The 16,406-nt window shown below is 40.4% G+C and overlaps 2 protein-coding genes across 2 annotated transcripts; one reads left to right on the top strand and one right to left on the bottom strand.

The window, feature by feature from the left end:
* Positions 1-40: 40 nt before the first annotated feature.
* LOC310985610 (protein S100-B-like) lies at positions 41-1,119 on the bottom strand (the record flags this gene model as incomplete). Its single annotated transcript, XM_083971227.1, has 2 exons — positions 41-202; positions 991-1,119. The coding sequence occupies 2 exons, from the start codon at positions 1,117-1,119 to the stop codon at positions 41-43; spliced, it is 291 nt and encodes a 96-aa protein (XP_083827353.1).
* Positions 1,120-3,212: 2,093 nt separating this feature from the next.
* inpp1 (inositol polyphosphate-1-phosphatase) lies at positions 3,213-14,624 on the top strand. The gene is made up of 6 exons (XM_083971711.1): positions 3,213-3,430; positions 6,763-6,968; positions 8,206-8,266; positions 9,919-10,119; positions 10,937-11,111; positions 14,011-14,624. The coding sequence occupies exons 2-6, from the start codon at positions 6,765-6,767 to the stop codon at positions 14,516-14,518; spliced, it is 1,149 nt and encodes a 382-aa protein (XP_083827837.1). The 5' UTR covers positions 3,213-3,430; positions 6,763-6,764; the 3' UTR covers positions 14,519-14,624.
* Positions 14,625-16,406: the final 1,782 nt, after the last annotated feature.

The raw sequence follows: 16,406 nt of genomic DNA, 5'->3' as shown, positions 1-16,406 counted from the left end.
ATTTCCTTGGGTGTTTTTAATGAGTACCTAATTTAACCGTTTAACTGCTGCCGGCACCCTGAGGATTGGGAGTGAAGAGTTCATGGCAGGCCGAGGTAACCATGGCGATGAGAGCGATGAACTCCTTGAAGTCGATCTCCAGGTCTCCGTTCTGGTCCAGGTCGGCAAAGAGCTCGTCCAGAGTGTCGTTCTCCTGGATTTTCTGATTGAACAGTAAATTTAACAAAGTTTAAAAAAAAAGAATATTTAGCACATTTTTCTTTTGCAGTAGCCTAGGCGACACATTGACAGTATAAAAAAACATTTCAGCTTTGGTTTGTGTGTGTGTCTGTGTTTACAACACCGGTTAGGATGTTTCACTCCCACACAGAAATGTATAATATATATCACATGTCCCTATATCAATACTGATGTTGCCATATGTCACTTATATTACAATAATATAAACATTCTCTGGACATACAGTTCATACAGAAAGTATTCAGACCCCCTTCAAATGAATTTAATTGAATTTAACATACAATAAAGCTGCAACATAACAAATGGTTAAAAAATGGAAAGGGGTCTGAATACTTTCTGTTTGCACTGTATATACGTATAATTAACAAATATCTACATGATTATTTTCAATTCAATATAAGATTTTGCAACCATATATGGTAATAATGCAGCATATATGACATTTATATTTCCTTATATGGTTTTCTTGTTAATTTAAAGCATTTTGGGAACATCTGTCCACAATATTAACACACATGCATAAACATACATATTTATATGGGCTACAAATACATGCAACTACAGGAAATAGTTCCAATTTTTAATAGGTTTCATGTATTATTCTTACATATACAGTATAAGAGAGCAGCAGCAGTCCAGTTATTGTCATCACATCCAAGTGTCTTATTCACAGCATCGCACATACACTGTAGTATATAAGAAACAGACACACTTAACATGCTGATAAAGAGTTCATTGTCCGTAACTCACCATGATGAAGTGACTCATCTCGTTGTCGATGAGCGACTTCAGCTCGGCTTTCTTCAGTTGGCACTTGTTACCGGTGTATTTGTGGAAAACTTTGATGATGGTGATCATACCGTTCTCCAGGTCTGACATGCTCTTCTTTGAAGGCTGCAACAAATCGCGCACACATTTACTCAACACATGCATCATATTAACAACACAGTTATGAAAACAAGACTGTATCAACGACTTCGAAGCGTTGAGTCCTTCTTACCTTCATCTTTAGCTGCATATATTGTCTTGTAAGGATCCTAAGTGTGAGCGGAGGCTTATCAAGCTCTGCCTCGCCCTGTTCACTGTGGACTGTATTGATCAACCACGTCCATTTACATCTACCACGCACTATGTAATGTACGACTAATGGATATCTGTGGTCAGAGATGTGACCAAAAACCATTTGCTCTCAAATGACTATGATCAAATTTCTCCTTTTTGTCTAAACTTCTGTGGGTTCAGTTTGGAGTTTGTAATATCTGAGCTTGTCCAACTATGTTCTGGAATAATTTCATGTTGAAATATGGTGAAACATGGTGAAATAAACATGCATGAGTGTGTTTTTTTAAATCAAAAAGTTAAGATTACTTCCAAACACTGAGACTGAGCTCTCAAGCTAAAAGAAAAAAAAGATAAATTAACCACTATATTGACATCTATATTATTTATTAAAGAGGATGTAGCTTCTGTAATGTTGCAAGAATGTCCTAATACAAGTGGGTGGTGTGTTTGTGGTCCACAGTTTTGCAAGACGACTTAGTGTAGAGATGGAGTTTGCTGCAGCTCTGGCTCCGTAATGAACTCTAACATATTTAGAGCTTCAAAATAATGTGATTATACTGAGATTAGGTTAAAGATCCAGTACGTGATACTCTCTCAACACAGCTATATCCATAGATAAGACTGTTCAGATATACTGACTTGAGTTGGAAATGAATTATTCCCAGATAAGTGCCCACCCGCCCACTCAAATGTCTGGATCCCAGGAGGAGGAAGAGGAAGGATGGGTGCCTTCACATCCAGATGAGAGCCATGATAACTTCTCACATATAAGGAGGTTTGTCATTATTTTCTAGTCAATTAAATTGTAAAGTGATGATGCAGTATGTAGGTTTTGGTATTTCTTTTTAATTGATGCTAGGCCTATTTTAGTCCACTTTGCTGCTACAACATGGCAAATAAAAAAAAAACTTATCTTATACAAATTGCTGTTTAAGGAGGTTTCCATACAGAAATATATTTATGCATATATCAATGCATGTGCATATGTCCTTTCTAAATTTATTGCATGTTTGTGTCTTTGCATTTGTCTTCTTGAAGGCCACAGTAGTAGTATCCTAAACAAAAAAATACAGAATATTTATGAAATTGAATAGAAATTGAGGATAAACTAAAGGGAATAGATTTTAATTATACAATAGAGGGGGGGCGGGGGGGGGACTATCTGTATATTTGCATATATTAGCATATCTCCTGCACATTTTTATGTACATTGACTTATATATATTTATTTACTATTCGACTCATTCTGTTGTTTAGACCATAATTATGCCCTGTTCAATAAAGCACAAAAAAAATCAAAAAACTTATATAGATGGAGCACTTTTTTTGTTACTGTTATATTCTATTAATTTCTGACTCTATCTTAATCACCGCTTTGTTTTTGTTTTTTCCTCAATAAATCTTTATTGACAATAATATTCAGTACAAGGGCAGTTATTAATGCACATACAAACAAATGAACAACAGCCAGGAGGGGTTATTCAAATAAATACAGCAAATAAACAGCACAAATTATATGTTTCAATAGCTTTCTTATTATTTGAGTGAGACACAGATGCTTTGGGTGTTCCGTTTCTCTTTGAAATGCCCAAAAAAAGAGAGGTTAAATAATATAATCCCTCCTTTTTGGCATTTCAAAGGGAATATAACTTATATTATAGATAGAGCACTTAGACACACACATGATACAATTTCCAACCCATGAACGTCACATTTCGACTTCTGCATCGAGTTCTTGAACGCACCCACCGAGGCTCTACTGTATTTCCGGGTTTGTCGTCACCTTGTGACACACACCGTGCGTGCGCTAGTGTCCGCACCTTGAGCCTGTTGGTTGTGTTCTGTGTGGCTGAGATGAAGCTCCCTCCCTCCTTCGTCTCTTTCTCTTTCCTCTCGGTAGGAAACTCGTCGTGACGTAAAGGAACCGGAGCGTCCGTCCGCCGGAGCGCAGCAGCAGCAGCGTTTATTATTATTATTATTATTATTATTATCGGCCTTTATATCGCTGTTTCTCGGACTCCTTTAGTCGGTCCCGTCGCCGCTGAGCTGGTGACTTCAGGTCGGACAGGCAGGAGAGAAAAACACAGCAGCCTCCACCGAGAGACAGAGAGAAGAGCAGGAGTGTGAGGTAGGTTTGGTTTGGTTTGGTTTCACTCATTTCATTTCACACCGAGGAGTAGTTTTTCTTTCCTCAAACACTGAAGCTACAACATCTGCAGACTGCTGTGCTGGCTGCACCGTGGAGGTCAGAGAGGAAATAATAAACATTATCTACTGTAATGGGGGTCATGGAGGCCTATGTGGAGCCTATATAGGTTTACAGTATCCACATAGATGGTACAGTATAGATCCTATAATGAGTCAGAGTGTGTGTGTGTGTGTGTGTGTGTGTGTGTGTGTGTGTGTGTGTGTGTGTGTGTGTGTGTGTGTGTGTGTGTGTGTGTGTGTCACTGTGAACACACCCTGTTTCACTCACTATGATTCACAGCTTTCTGAACTTCTGCAGAGTTTATGACTGTGATTGTGAAGTGCAAATATGTGCATATATTGACTTTATAAGTAGGAGTAGTAGCCTAGTCATCATATGTAGAAATGACATCATGCATGAAATCTATGAGAAACTTTATATCCAGCCCCATTTATTGTATGTTTTTGTATGTATAGGCTACTAATGTTGTAAATGTAAATGTAAATGTAGGCTACTTTATTTATACAGCCCTTTACAACAATCCTTTCAGGTGTACCAAAGTGCTTTACAGCAATCACACAATCAAATAAGATAAAAGTGTCATCATACATCATATAATGTTGACAGATGTTCCCAGAAAATAAAATACATATAAACGAATAAAATTCCTATATGCTATTTAGTAAATGTGCATGTATGAAATTATAGCTATCATTGACATGTATGTTTGTAAAATCTTGAACCAAATATACAAAAAATCATCATCATCATCATCATCTATACATGAGTAAAAGATAATTTGCATATATATAGGCTACTGTCCAATATAAATTAGATGTATGTACAAAATAATAAATAATCATAGATAAGTTTAACTATATTTAACTATGAGTGTCTCATATATGTTATGAATATGAACATATATTCTCCATATATACAGAGGATGTTTCTATTCTTATTTATGATATAAGTGACATATATGGAAACATCAGTCTTTATAATAGAGAATGTATAAAGGGAGATCGGGGCTGGTTGTAACACTTTTTGTCTCAGCTCCTATAACCTGTAGAGCGTTCATGGAAGGTCTCAAATTTTGACACACAGTCCCCTCATTTGTTCTAGCAGTGTCTTAAACTTCTCAAACTATATCACAGAATTCACAATTTGATGTCAAATGCAAACTAAAAACAGAGCCCACACCACAAAACATGCATCTATGTAACTTTATTATTGTGCATGTTCCAACACTAAAGCATCTTCCTGTGGCTCAGTATGAACAAAAAGAACTCATCACTGATTATGATGGTTAAATGAAGAACAGAGTCAGTTGTGTGTGTATCCTAACATTAGAAAGCTATATGTATTAAAGAACATTTTCTGAAGTTTTTACATGAATGTATGAATGGAAAACCCTCAGCATGAAGCAGATAATAATAATAATCCATGTAAAATTCCAGGAAAGATGGTTGAAACTTACTAAAACAACAAAGATTAAAGATTTTACAACCATCCATTCCCCTCCACCTGTCAGTCACTGTTTGACTAGTTAAATAAACATCAATGAAATGACTCACATTTTACCTAAGAAGCTGCTCTTTCATTGTATACAAGTTACCTGATTCAAACTTCAACAGTATCGATACTAGGGGTAGGAGAAAAAATCGATTCACATAAATATCGCAATATCCTTTTTGACGATTTTAATTTTTTAATTTTTTGAAATATTGTGCAATGTGCATTTGTTCGCCTTTTTTACATACAGAGAGTACAGGTTTTGAAAAGGGTTTAAGTTCACTTTATAATGGAGTATGTAAATTTGTAGGCTTCAATCTACAGTATTTGTGTGCAGATAAATGTTAAAAATGCAGACTAAAAATCGAGAGAATCGGCAATATCGTAGAATCGCAATTTAAATCGAATCGCCATCCAGAAAAATCGTAGAAGAATCGAATCGGGAGAAAAGCATATCGATAAAGATTAGTTTCTTACCTAAAAGATGTTTTTTGGCTGTAAAATCTTCACACTTCTTCACATTTATTGTCAGGGAGTGAGTGGGTTCACATGGTATCAATCACATAACTCTAATGTTATCTCTTGTTGGTACAACCCTTTGTCATATAACATTATATTGTATGTGCTGACAGCTGTTCCTCAGTGTGTGTGTGTGTGTGTGTGTGTGTGTGTGTGTGTGTGTGTGTGTGTGTGTGTGTGTGTGTGTGGACCTGTGAAACCACTTCCCTCCCTCATGCTCGTGTCTTTTTTCAGAAATGCCCTGTTTTCATTTTGGGGCTATAAATAACTCTCTGTGTGTCAGAGTGTGACCTTCCTCATCGCTGTTTTGGTCTCACTCTCACACACACACACAGAAACTCACATGAACGCACGCACACACAGTTTCCATTTGTTGACTAAACTCTCTCCTCCTCCTCCTCCTCCTCACCCACTTCCTCCTCTCCCTCCTCCTCTTTTTCCTTCACCTTCTCTTTTTTCTGCATCTCCTCCTCTTCCTTCTCTTTTTCTCCAACCTCCTCCTCCTCCACCTCCTCCACTTCGTCCTCCTCTTCCTCCTCCTTTTTTCCTCCTCCTCTTCTTTCTCCCACCTCCTCCACTTCCTCCTCCTCCTCTTACTTCTCTTTTTCTCCCACCTCTTCTCCTCCTTTTTTCCACCTCTTCCACTTCCTCCTCCTTCTCCTCCTCCTTTTCCTCCATCTCCTCCTCCCCTGCCTCCTCTTTTCTCCCACCTCTTCCTCCTCCTCCTCCTCCACCTCCTCCTCCTCTTCTCTTCTTCCTCCTCCTCTCCCTCCTCCCCCCCTCCTCCTTTTTTTTCCCACCTCCATCTCCTCCTCCTCTTTTTCTCCCACCTCTTCCTCCATCTCCTCTTTCTCCTCCTTTTTTCCTCCTCCTCTTCTTCTTTTTTCTCCCACCTCCCCCTCCTCGTCTTCCTCCTCCTCCTTCTCCTCCTCCTTTTTTCCACCTCCTCCTCCTTCTCCTCTTTTTCTTTCACCTCTTCCTCCTCCTCCACCACCTCCCCCACTTCCTCCTCCTTCTCTTCCTCCTCCTCTTTTTCCTCCATCTCCTCCTCTTTTTCTCCCACTTCCTCCTCTTCCTCCTCTTCCTCCATCACCTCCTCTTCCTCCTCTTTTCTCCCCCCCCCTCCTCCTCCTCCTCCTCCTCCCCTCCTCCTCCTCCCTCTTCCCACCTCCTCCCCCCCCTCCCCCCCCCCCCCTCCTCCTCCCCCCCACCCCCCTCCTCCTCCTCCTCCTCCTCCTCAGTCATGGCCGACCTCCTGAAGCTGCTGCTGCGCGTGGCGGAGAAAGCCGCCACCGTGGCTCGTGTGTGCCGACAGGAAGCGCCGCTCTTCCAGCTGCTGGTGCAGGAGAAAACCGGAGACGACAAGAACAAGAAGTTCGTCCAGGACTTCAAGACTCTGGCCGACGTGGTGATCCAGGAGATGATCCGGCACGACGTCGGGGCTCAGGTAGGAGGAGGAGGAGGAGGAGAAGGAGGAGGAGGAGGAGGAGGAGGAGGAGGAGGAGGAGGAGGAGGAGGAGGAGGAGGAGGAGGAGACACCACATGCAAACAATCAATCAAGATATAAAATAATGTTTGACCCACATTCATACAAGAATAAAATAAAAATAAAATAAAACATATTTTAAATGAATTGTTCAGCCTACAGTTTGTTTTCTCATCTCCCAGGTAACATCTAACCACACGTTTCATTATGTAAATAAAATATCCAGTTTTATCTGTGTGCATCTTTAATATGTAATAAAATAATATGTGCTTTTATTTGACTAAACAAAACTCTGCAGTTCCACATATCAAGAGCAACAGAAAACAAAGTGAAACTCATTTTCTATATATACTGTATATAGTATATATAAAAAAAAACAGAAAAAATGGATGCATGTAACAAATTAAAGTTATATGTTTATGTATAGATAGATAGATAGATAGATAGATAGATAGATAGATAGATAGATAGATTATTGTCATTGAAAGAACTCAACGAAATTTACGTTGCTGCCCCGCTGTGGTACCATAATAACATATCATATAAGATAAGATAAATATAAAACATAAAACACATAAAAACCTATCATATAATGAGACAAGATAAGTGTAAAAAACATATAAAACATAAAGCACATGAAAAGATATTGCACATTGAGGGCAGTGGTTTTCAATTATTTAATATATAAAAATATATGAAAATAAACAGCTTGTTTTGTCGTTACCTTTTTTTTTTTCCTCAGGTAACATCTAACATCTATTAAATAAAACAATATCTGCTTATATTTGACGAAACAAAACTTTGCAGCTCCACATATCAAGAGCAACAGAAAACAAACTGAAACTAATTTTCTATATAAAACAACAACCAACACAAAAAATGGATGCATGCAACATTAAGATTATATGTAAATGTATTTGTATAAAAAAAATAAGCAGCCTGTTTTCTTTAAAATAATATCTGCTTTTATTTGACTGAACAAAACATTGCACACATATAAAAAGCAACAGAAAACAAACTGAAACCCATTTTCACAACTCATAAATTCGCTTTTTTAGATCTCATCTGGGATATTTGTTTCTTTTTAAGTTAAATTATATATATTTAGCATAATTCTCAGCATTATATTCAGATTGTATAAATGTCAGTGACAGAGTGTTGCAGTGTAACGACGTCCTGTCTGCTCTTTTTGTTGCAGTTCCCTGAGATGCTCGGCTTCATTCAAGGAGAAGAGTCCAACAAGTTTGAAAATGGACTCGGTAAATATTTAATATTCTTACAGTGAAGTGAACACACTACGGCCTCTTGTGCCTTTTCCCGCTCAACTCTGGATGTTCATAACCTTCACCACCACAGTTTGGTCTGGAGGTGACGTCACAGCCTGTGCATCCTGTTTGACTTTAGACCACCGTGTGTTTGTGGAGTCAGTTTGGGTGAATCCACGAGCTCAAAAGGCTGCAAAAGACAGTGTTTGGATTCACTATAATTAATGCATGAGGCAAATATTTACCGGTACTATGCATGTCTGCTGCCCGCCGCTCACATTCTGCTGATAAAACTCCCATTTATCAATTCAATTCAGCTAATATGGGGTCAGTTTTAATCAATCTGTAAACATTATGGACTTAAGTTAAGATTTTTAAAACATTTACAGGCTGATAATTGTCAAAAATGCAAAATGTTACACACACAAAGCCAGATTGAAGACCGTCACACCCATGATTTCAACGAATTTCAGTTCCCTAAAATGTGAATAAATGAGTATTAATACATTTATTTCCTGCAGTTTTCTGCAAAGGTCAGTGTTCAGATTTAAACTCGACATAGTTTAACAACTTGCATTTTTCTTTTTAACACCATTACAGAGTCACAGTTGTATATTTCAGCTTGTTGTTTGGTTGCATGTTGGTCCTGCACTCTCAGGTAATAATCGGGCTTTAATGAAGTATTTTCCTCGTTTAAAGGGATAGTTCAACATTTTGGCAAATTGACCCATTGCCATAATCCCTTTAGTTTTAGGAGTATGTTCGTTACCTTTAATTGTCGGTGCAAGCTATTTTTTAGAACGGCATCAAACTCATCAAATACACAATCCAACAACTCCACAACGCTCTGGTGGACAAGTTGTGACCTGCACATTCACCACGCTATGAGATAATAACAGAACGTTACCAGACAGAGTTGTTTTAGAGGTAAATTCATGCAAAACTGCTGATGCGCATTGCTGTCGGGGTCAGTTTTTCATCAAGCAATCTCTGCATTTACCTCTAAAACAACTCTGTCTGGTAACGTTCTGTTATTATCTCATAGCGTGGTGAATGTGCAGGTCACAACTTGTCCACCAGAGCGTTTTGGAGTTGTTGGATTGTGTATTTGATGAGTTTGAAACCAAGAAATCCCATGAGCCTCCGTAGCGTAGCTCTGAGCAGCTCACGGCTCTGCTCCACTGTTCTAAAAATAGCTTGCACTGACAATTAAAGGTAAAGAACCTACTGCTAAAACTATAGGGATTATGGCAATGGGCCAATTTGCCAAAATGTTGAACTATCCCTTTTAATAAATTAATTTAACCAGAAAACAGATGAAAAAAGCAACAAAAATCTAATTTTCCTTGAACTGAACCTTCAGTTTTGAGCATCTGTGGGGTCAGAGTTGTTCCTGGTTGGTTTTAGACAGTCAGTGTGTGTGTGTGTGTGTGTGTGAGGTTAATAATAATAATCACTTCACCTTCATAGTGGAAAACTAAACGCTGAAGGGGCTAAAAATAAAACTGTGATTGAGTCGTCGTCGGCCAAGTTAAATAATCAGCGCGTAAAAGCCAACACTTCGCGGTGGCACTGTCTCTCTCACTGTGTAAATATTTGTAGCAGTGAGTGATCATCTGTGTGTGTGTGTGTGTGTGTGTTTACAGGAGAGAGCGTGACCGTCACAGTTTGCCCCACCGAGGAGGAGACCGCGGCGCTCTTGGCCACGGTGCTGGACGGCGACCACACGGCGGCGTCGCTCCTGGCCCGAGCCATCCACCAGAACCCGCCGACGGTCGACAGCAGCACCGACGGCCTGACGGTGCCGCTCAGCCCGTCTGAGCTCGGCATCTGGATCGACCCCATCGGTGAGTTGGTTTTCCCGCTTCTTCATCTTTAAAGGGATAGTTCCAACATTTTTGGCAAATTGGCCCATTGCCATAATCCCTATAGTCATAGCAGTAGGTTCGTTACCTTTAATTGTCGGTGCAAGGTGTTTTTAGAACGGCGGAGCAGAGCCGCGAGCTGCTCAGAGCTACGCTACGGAAGCTCATGGGATTTCTTGGTTTCAAACTCATCAAATACACAATCCAACAATTAGACTTTAGACTTTAGACATTTATTGTCCCTCTAGGGAAATTCTTTTTCACATGACCATTTACATTTCGTTTCACCAGACACATACAAACACACACAGATTACAACACAGTGTGACCTGCACAATGTGACCTGCACATTCACCACACTATGAGATAATAACAGAACGATACCAGACAGAGTTGTTTTTAGAGGTAAATTCATGCAAAACCGCAGATGCACGTTTCCATCGGGGGCAGTTTTTCATCAAGCAGTCTCTGAATTTACCTCTAAAACAACTCTGTTTGGTAACGTTCTGTTATTATCTCATAGCGTGGTGAATGTGCAGGTCACAACTTGTCCACCAGAGCGTTTTGGAGTTGTTGGATTGTGTATTTGATGAGTTTGATGAGGGAAACCAAGAAAACCCATGAGCCTCTAAAAATAGCTTGCACCGACAATTAACAGTAACAAACCTACTGCTGTGACTATAGGGATTATGGCAATGGGCCAATTTGCCAAAATGTTGATCAATCCCTTCAAAGCTCTGAGCGTTTTTTTTTGTTTTTTTTCACACGATCTGTATTGTTGTTGTTGTTTGTGATGCAGACGCCACCAGTCAGTACATCGAGGGCCGGGAGGAGGTTCTGGAGGAGGGTCAGCTGTCTCCCTCAGGTCTGCACTGTGCTCTGGTTCTGATCGGCGTTTACCTCCGCAGCACGGGCGAGCCGGTGATGGGCGTCATCAACCAGCCGTTCAACCACAAAGATGCTTCAAACGGAGGGTGAGTGGATGAAACAAAAACAACAACGGTCACATCTGGATTTTTTATTTAACCAGGTCGGTCCCGTTGAGACACAATGACCTCTTTTTCAAGGGAAGCCTGGCCAAGACAGCAGCATAGAAAAGTTACTACACTTACAAGACACAGAAATCACACAGCACACAGATAAATACATTACAAGATAGAAGCAACAGGACTAAAGGATTCGGATTCACATTGAAACAAGAACATGTGCGGTATGAAGCTGCTCCAATTTCTCTCACACGAGTTTTCAAAGATCCAAGGTTGATCAGCTCCTTTAGCTTTAGAGTTTTCTGCAGTGCATTCCAAGCAGCAGGTGCAGCATACTTAAAGCAGTGCTTACCAAGTTCAGTGTTAACTTTGGGCACGTTTAGTAAATAAAACTCATTTGAACGTAGGCGGTAATTGCTTTGGGATTTGGAGAGATAGTTAAATAAATAGAGGGGGAGCAGACCCAAAATAACTTCATAAATAAAAATATGCCAATGTATAAGGCGGCGTGCTGCCAGAGATGGCCACTCAACTCGGGCATATAAAGTGCAGTGGTGAGTGAGGGCTTTACATCCAGTGACAAACCTTAAGGCACCATGATACACGGTGTCCAGAGAGCGCAGACAATTTGCAGGGGCATACATATACAAGAGGTCGCCATAATCAAGTACAGGGAGGAAAGTGGCAGCAACCAACTTTTTCCTGGTAGAAAAAGAAAAACAAGATCTGTGACGGAAAAAGAATCCCAGTTTCAGTCTTAATTTTTTTACCAGGTTTTCTACATCCTGTATCCTGTAGAAACATCTGAAACCTTCATAAAGACGTCGGGTCAGGAGGAAACAGTCAGATGAGGAGGAAAGATAGATGATACTAAACAACAGGTGCAGACATAATATAATATAAAATAAACAAATTGGGGCAAGGAAGGCACAAAAACACAATTTACATACATGCAAAGTGTTACGTACAGCAACAACCTGCTGAATGAGTGAATCAAAACATCAAAAAGCTTCTAGATGGAAATTTCCATTGAGAGGTTTCTGAGCAGATCGTCTGCTGATCGTTGGTTCCATCTAGAGGTCGATCATCATCAATCAGTCGGTTCGGCTGATTGATCAGTGCTGATAGGACATTTAAAAATTTTTTTTGTTAAGTATCAGCTGTGATAGGAGCTGATGACGGGTCACACAGTCAGATTACATCATCTTTCTGCAGCAGATCTCCACACAGACAGTGAAGGTAACACCGCTGTGGACCTGAGATAATATGTATTTAAACATATTAACGCTGCCTGATACTAAATAAATGGTGTTATGTTGTTTTCTACAGGAGATGGTAGTGGGCAAAAAGGATAAAAAGGCGTTATTGTGTCTTTTTTTTTTTTGTACTTATGCTTAGTCCTTTCCTATTATGTATAATTATGCAGCTATGATAGGGACTGCTCTCAAAGAAAGTCTTGTTGTATAGAAATGTGCAATGACAATAAAGCATCTTAATCTGCTTTTTTCGTGGTATATCGGCCATTAAATCGCCTTTTTCCTGCTCAACACTATCATTTCATTATTATTATATCGGCCTTGTAAAAGCCACCATGGGTCGACCTCTAGTTTGACCCTCAGCTCCTCTGGTTCACATGTCAAAGAGCTGTTGCACAAGACACTGAACCAAAATCTCTTCTGTTCAGCAGGAGGTCAGAAGCAGCTAATAATTCATGTAAAATTCCAGGAAAGATGTTTGACAATAAAACAACAAAGATAAAAAGGTGTTGCAACCATCCCCACCCGTCAGTCATTGTTTGACTAGTTGTACCAGTATGGTGGTTTGAAATAAACATCAATGAAATGACTCATATTTAACCTAAGAACATGCTCTTTCATCTTATACAAGTTACCTCAAACTTCAACGGTATCGATACTGGTCAAAATTTAGATTTGGTCCAAAAGATTATTTTGTTTCTTAAAAAAAAAAAGTTTTTTTCTGGCTGTAAAATCTTCACACTTCTTCATACAGCCGTGCAAATTCACATGTAATGTCAGGGAGTGAGTGCGTACACATGATATTGATCACATGACTCTAATGTTAGTCTTAGGAGTAGGTTTGTTTCCTTTAATTGTCGGTGCAAGCTATTTTTAGAGCGGTGGAGCAGAGCCGCGAGCTGCTCAGAGCTACGCTACGGAGGCTCATGGGATTTCTTGGTTTCCCTCATCAAACTCATCAAATACACAATCCAACAACTCCAAAACGCTCTGGTGGACAAGTTGTGACCTGCACATTCACCACGCTATGAGATAATAACAGAACGTTACGAGACAGAGTTGTTTTCGAGGTAAATTCAGGCAAAACAGCTGATGCACGTTCCCGTCGGGGGCAGTTTTTCATCAAGCAGTCTCTGCATTTCCCTCTAAAACAACTCTGTCTGGTAACGTTGTGTTATTATCTCATAGCGTGGTGAATGTGCAGGTCACAACTTGTCCACCAGAGCGTTGTGGAGTTGTTGGATTGTGTATTTGATGAGTTTGATGAGGGAAACCAAGAAATCCCATTAGCCTCCGTTAGCGTAGCTCTGAGCACCTGGCGGCTCTGCTCCGCCGTTCTAAAAATAGCTTGCACCCACAATTAAAGGTAATGAACCTGCCAAAATGTTGAACTATCCGTTTAAGAAACTTAAATGGACTTGTGGAAATTTGGAGAAGGAAGAAAAAAATGTGTCTGCACAGGAGCTGCAGGAAGGTTCATCTGGTTTCTCTGGATTTTAACTATGATCTGATTATATGATGATGATGTTTCTCCGTCTTCTTCTCCTCTCAGTGTAAATATTCTGCGTCTGAGCTGTTGAGATGAAGACTCAAATATTCAAGTAAATATTCTCACCTGTCTTGTTCTGCAGGTGGAGGGGGAAACACTTCTGGGGCGTGTCCTTCGGCGACGTCAACGTCTGCTCCCTGTCCCGGCCCAAGGTCGACTCCGACGGCGGCGGCGGCGGCGGCCGAGGTCTCTCCGTGGTGCTGAGCTCCAGCGAGAAGCCGACGGTGAAGGACTCGCTGGCGTCGCTGTGCAGCCCCGAGCGGCTCGTCTACGCCTCGGGGGCCGGGTTCAAGATCCTGTGCGTCATCCAGGGCCTCGCCGACGCCTACGTGCTCTCCGAGGGCAGCACCTTCAAGTGGGACTCGTGCGCCCCCCACGCCCTGCTCCGCGCCCTCGGGGGAGGCGTGGCCGACCTGACCAAGAGCCTCCAGCCCGGCTCGCAACCCGGGGACTCGCAGGAACTGACCTACCACCAGCCGCACGGCGAGGGCAGAGGCGCCGACCGCTGGGCGAACCACGGCGGCCTGGTGGCGTATCGAGACTGTGCTCAGCTGCGCCGCATCGTGGAGACTCTGAGGGGGAAACTGTAAAACTGTAAAACTGTATGAGACATGTAACCAACACACACACACTGATGCAGTTATTGTTGCATATGAGATCGTATTCATTGTTTTTTCTATAAAAAAAAAAAAAAAAGAGGAAAGAAAGTTATGAAATATTTTAATTATAGTTAAAGGGATAGTTCAACATTTTTGTGAACTAGCTGCTCAGAGCTGCTCAGAGCTGCTCAGAGCTACGCTACGGAGGCTAATGGGATTTCTTGGTTTCCCTCATCAAACTCATCAAATACACAATCCAACAACTCCAAAACGCTCTGGTGGACAAGTTGTGACCTGCACATTCACCACGCTATGAGATAATAACAGAACGTTACCAGACAGAGTTGTTTTAGAGGGAAATGCAGAGACTGATGCAGAAAAACTGCCCCCGACAGGAACGTGCATCAGCGGTTTTGCATGAATTTACCTCTAAAACAACCCTGTCTCGTAACTTTCTGTTATTATGTAGGTAACAAACCTACTCCTAAAACTATAGGGATTATGGCAATGGGCCAATTTGCCAAAATGTTGAACTATCCCTTTAATACTGTCTTATTTTTAACCATATATATATATATATATTATGCAAATGTATATTTTACAGGGTAAAGTTCCAGTCTGGGCCAAATTATATTTGCAAATATTGTTTGTTTTGAGTCTTTTCACAGGTTCCCAAACTGGACTTTTTGGAAAACTTTAATTAAATCAAGTTCATTTGAGTGTTTTGGTTTCAAGATTCAGGTTAAACCGACTCGTTCGGACAGAAAAACAAGGTGTAACACAAACAGGTGACGCTCAAGAATCCAAAATATGAAAAAGCCAATTTTTTATCAAGTTTATCATCAAAAATCTGTAAAAATTCACTTAAAAAAATGAGAGAAAAAGTTTGGGAACCACTGATCTGTGTCTCGTTTAGACTGTGGTGGTGTGAGAAGAGTTTGGACAATCAAGATTCATTCAGTTTTAATTCACACCTGTGTGGTTGTTCTTCAACATTTATTATTTGTGAAGCTCAGGTCCGATAAAAGTTTTACTCAACATTCATTAATTGAAGCTTCATTTATTTTTCCCGAGACGTCGGCGCCGGCGCTCACTGCTGGACAGATGAGGAAGGTTATAACGTGACTGATCGACTGGGGTCTTAAAAAATGCAGACAGTTATGGAAAAAAGTGAGAATATTTCCAGCCCATTGAACCTGTTAAAGTCTCTATATTAAGTCAGGAAGAGAAAGAGAGAGAAACGGCTCCATGTAAGGAGCAGAGCGACACACACACACACACACACACACACACACACTCACACTCTTTCCACAGCACCAAGGACGAGTTAACAAAGGTCAGAGAGTGGAAAAGCCATATGAGGAGAAAACAGTGTGGGCTTAAACAGGAAAATGAAACATTAGTCTAATCTGCAGCAGGACGTGCGCTCTGCTCTGTCGCCGTGTTTGGGACGATCGGGGAGATTGACGATTGATGCCAGGGCCGTTGCTAGGAATTCTGGGGCCCCCTTAAAGAATACAAAAGTGGGCCCCTCCCCCTAACTTTTCCTTTTTTTTTTCTTAGACTACGTATGTATTATCGTTTTTTTATTTAGCCTTCTTTGTTTTGATGCTAATGCAGCATTACACTGCAAAAACTCAAGTATCTTTGCAAGAATATTTGTCTTATTTCTAGTCAAAACAAATCTCATTCTACTTAAAATAAGACACATCATATTAAAAGTAGCTTGTTTTTAGACACTTTTTTTTTTTACAGATTTTCACTTGGAATAAGTAGTGGAGCAAGTTTTTCTTCCTTATTACAAGCAAAAAAAACTTACTTTCACTGGCAGATTTTTCTATTTATTGTGAATTTAAGTGAAAATTATCTAAAAACAAGT

This window comes from Trachurus trachurus (genome assembly GCF_905171665.1).
Source record: "Trachurus trachurus genome assembly, chromosome: 5".
Classification (NCBI taxonomy): Eukaryota; Metazoa; Chordata; class Actinopteri; order Carangiformes; family Carangidae; genus Trachurus; species Trachurus trachurus.
This window is presented reverse-complemented; position numbering and strand designations above follow the sequence as displayed.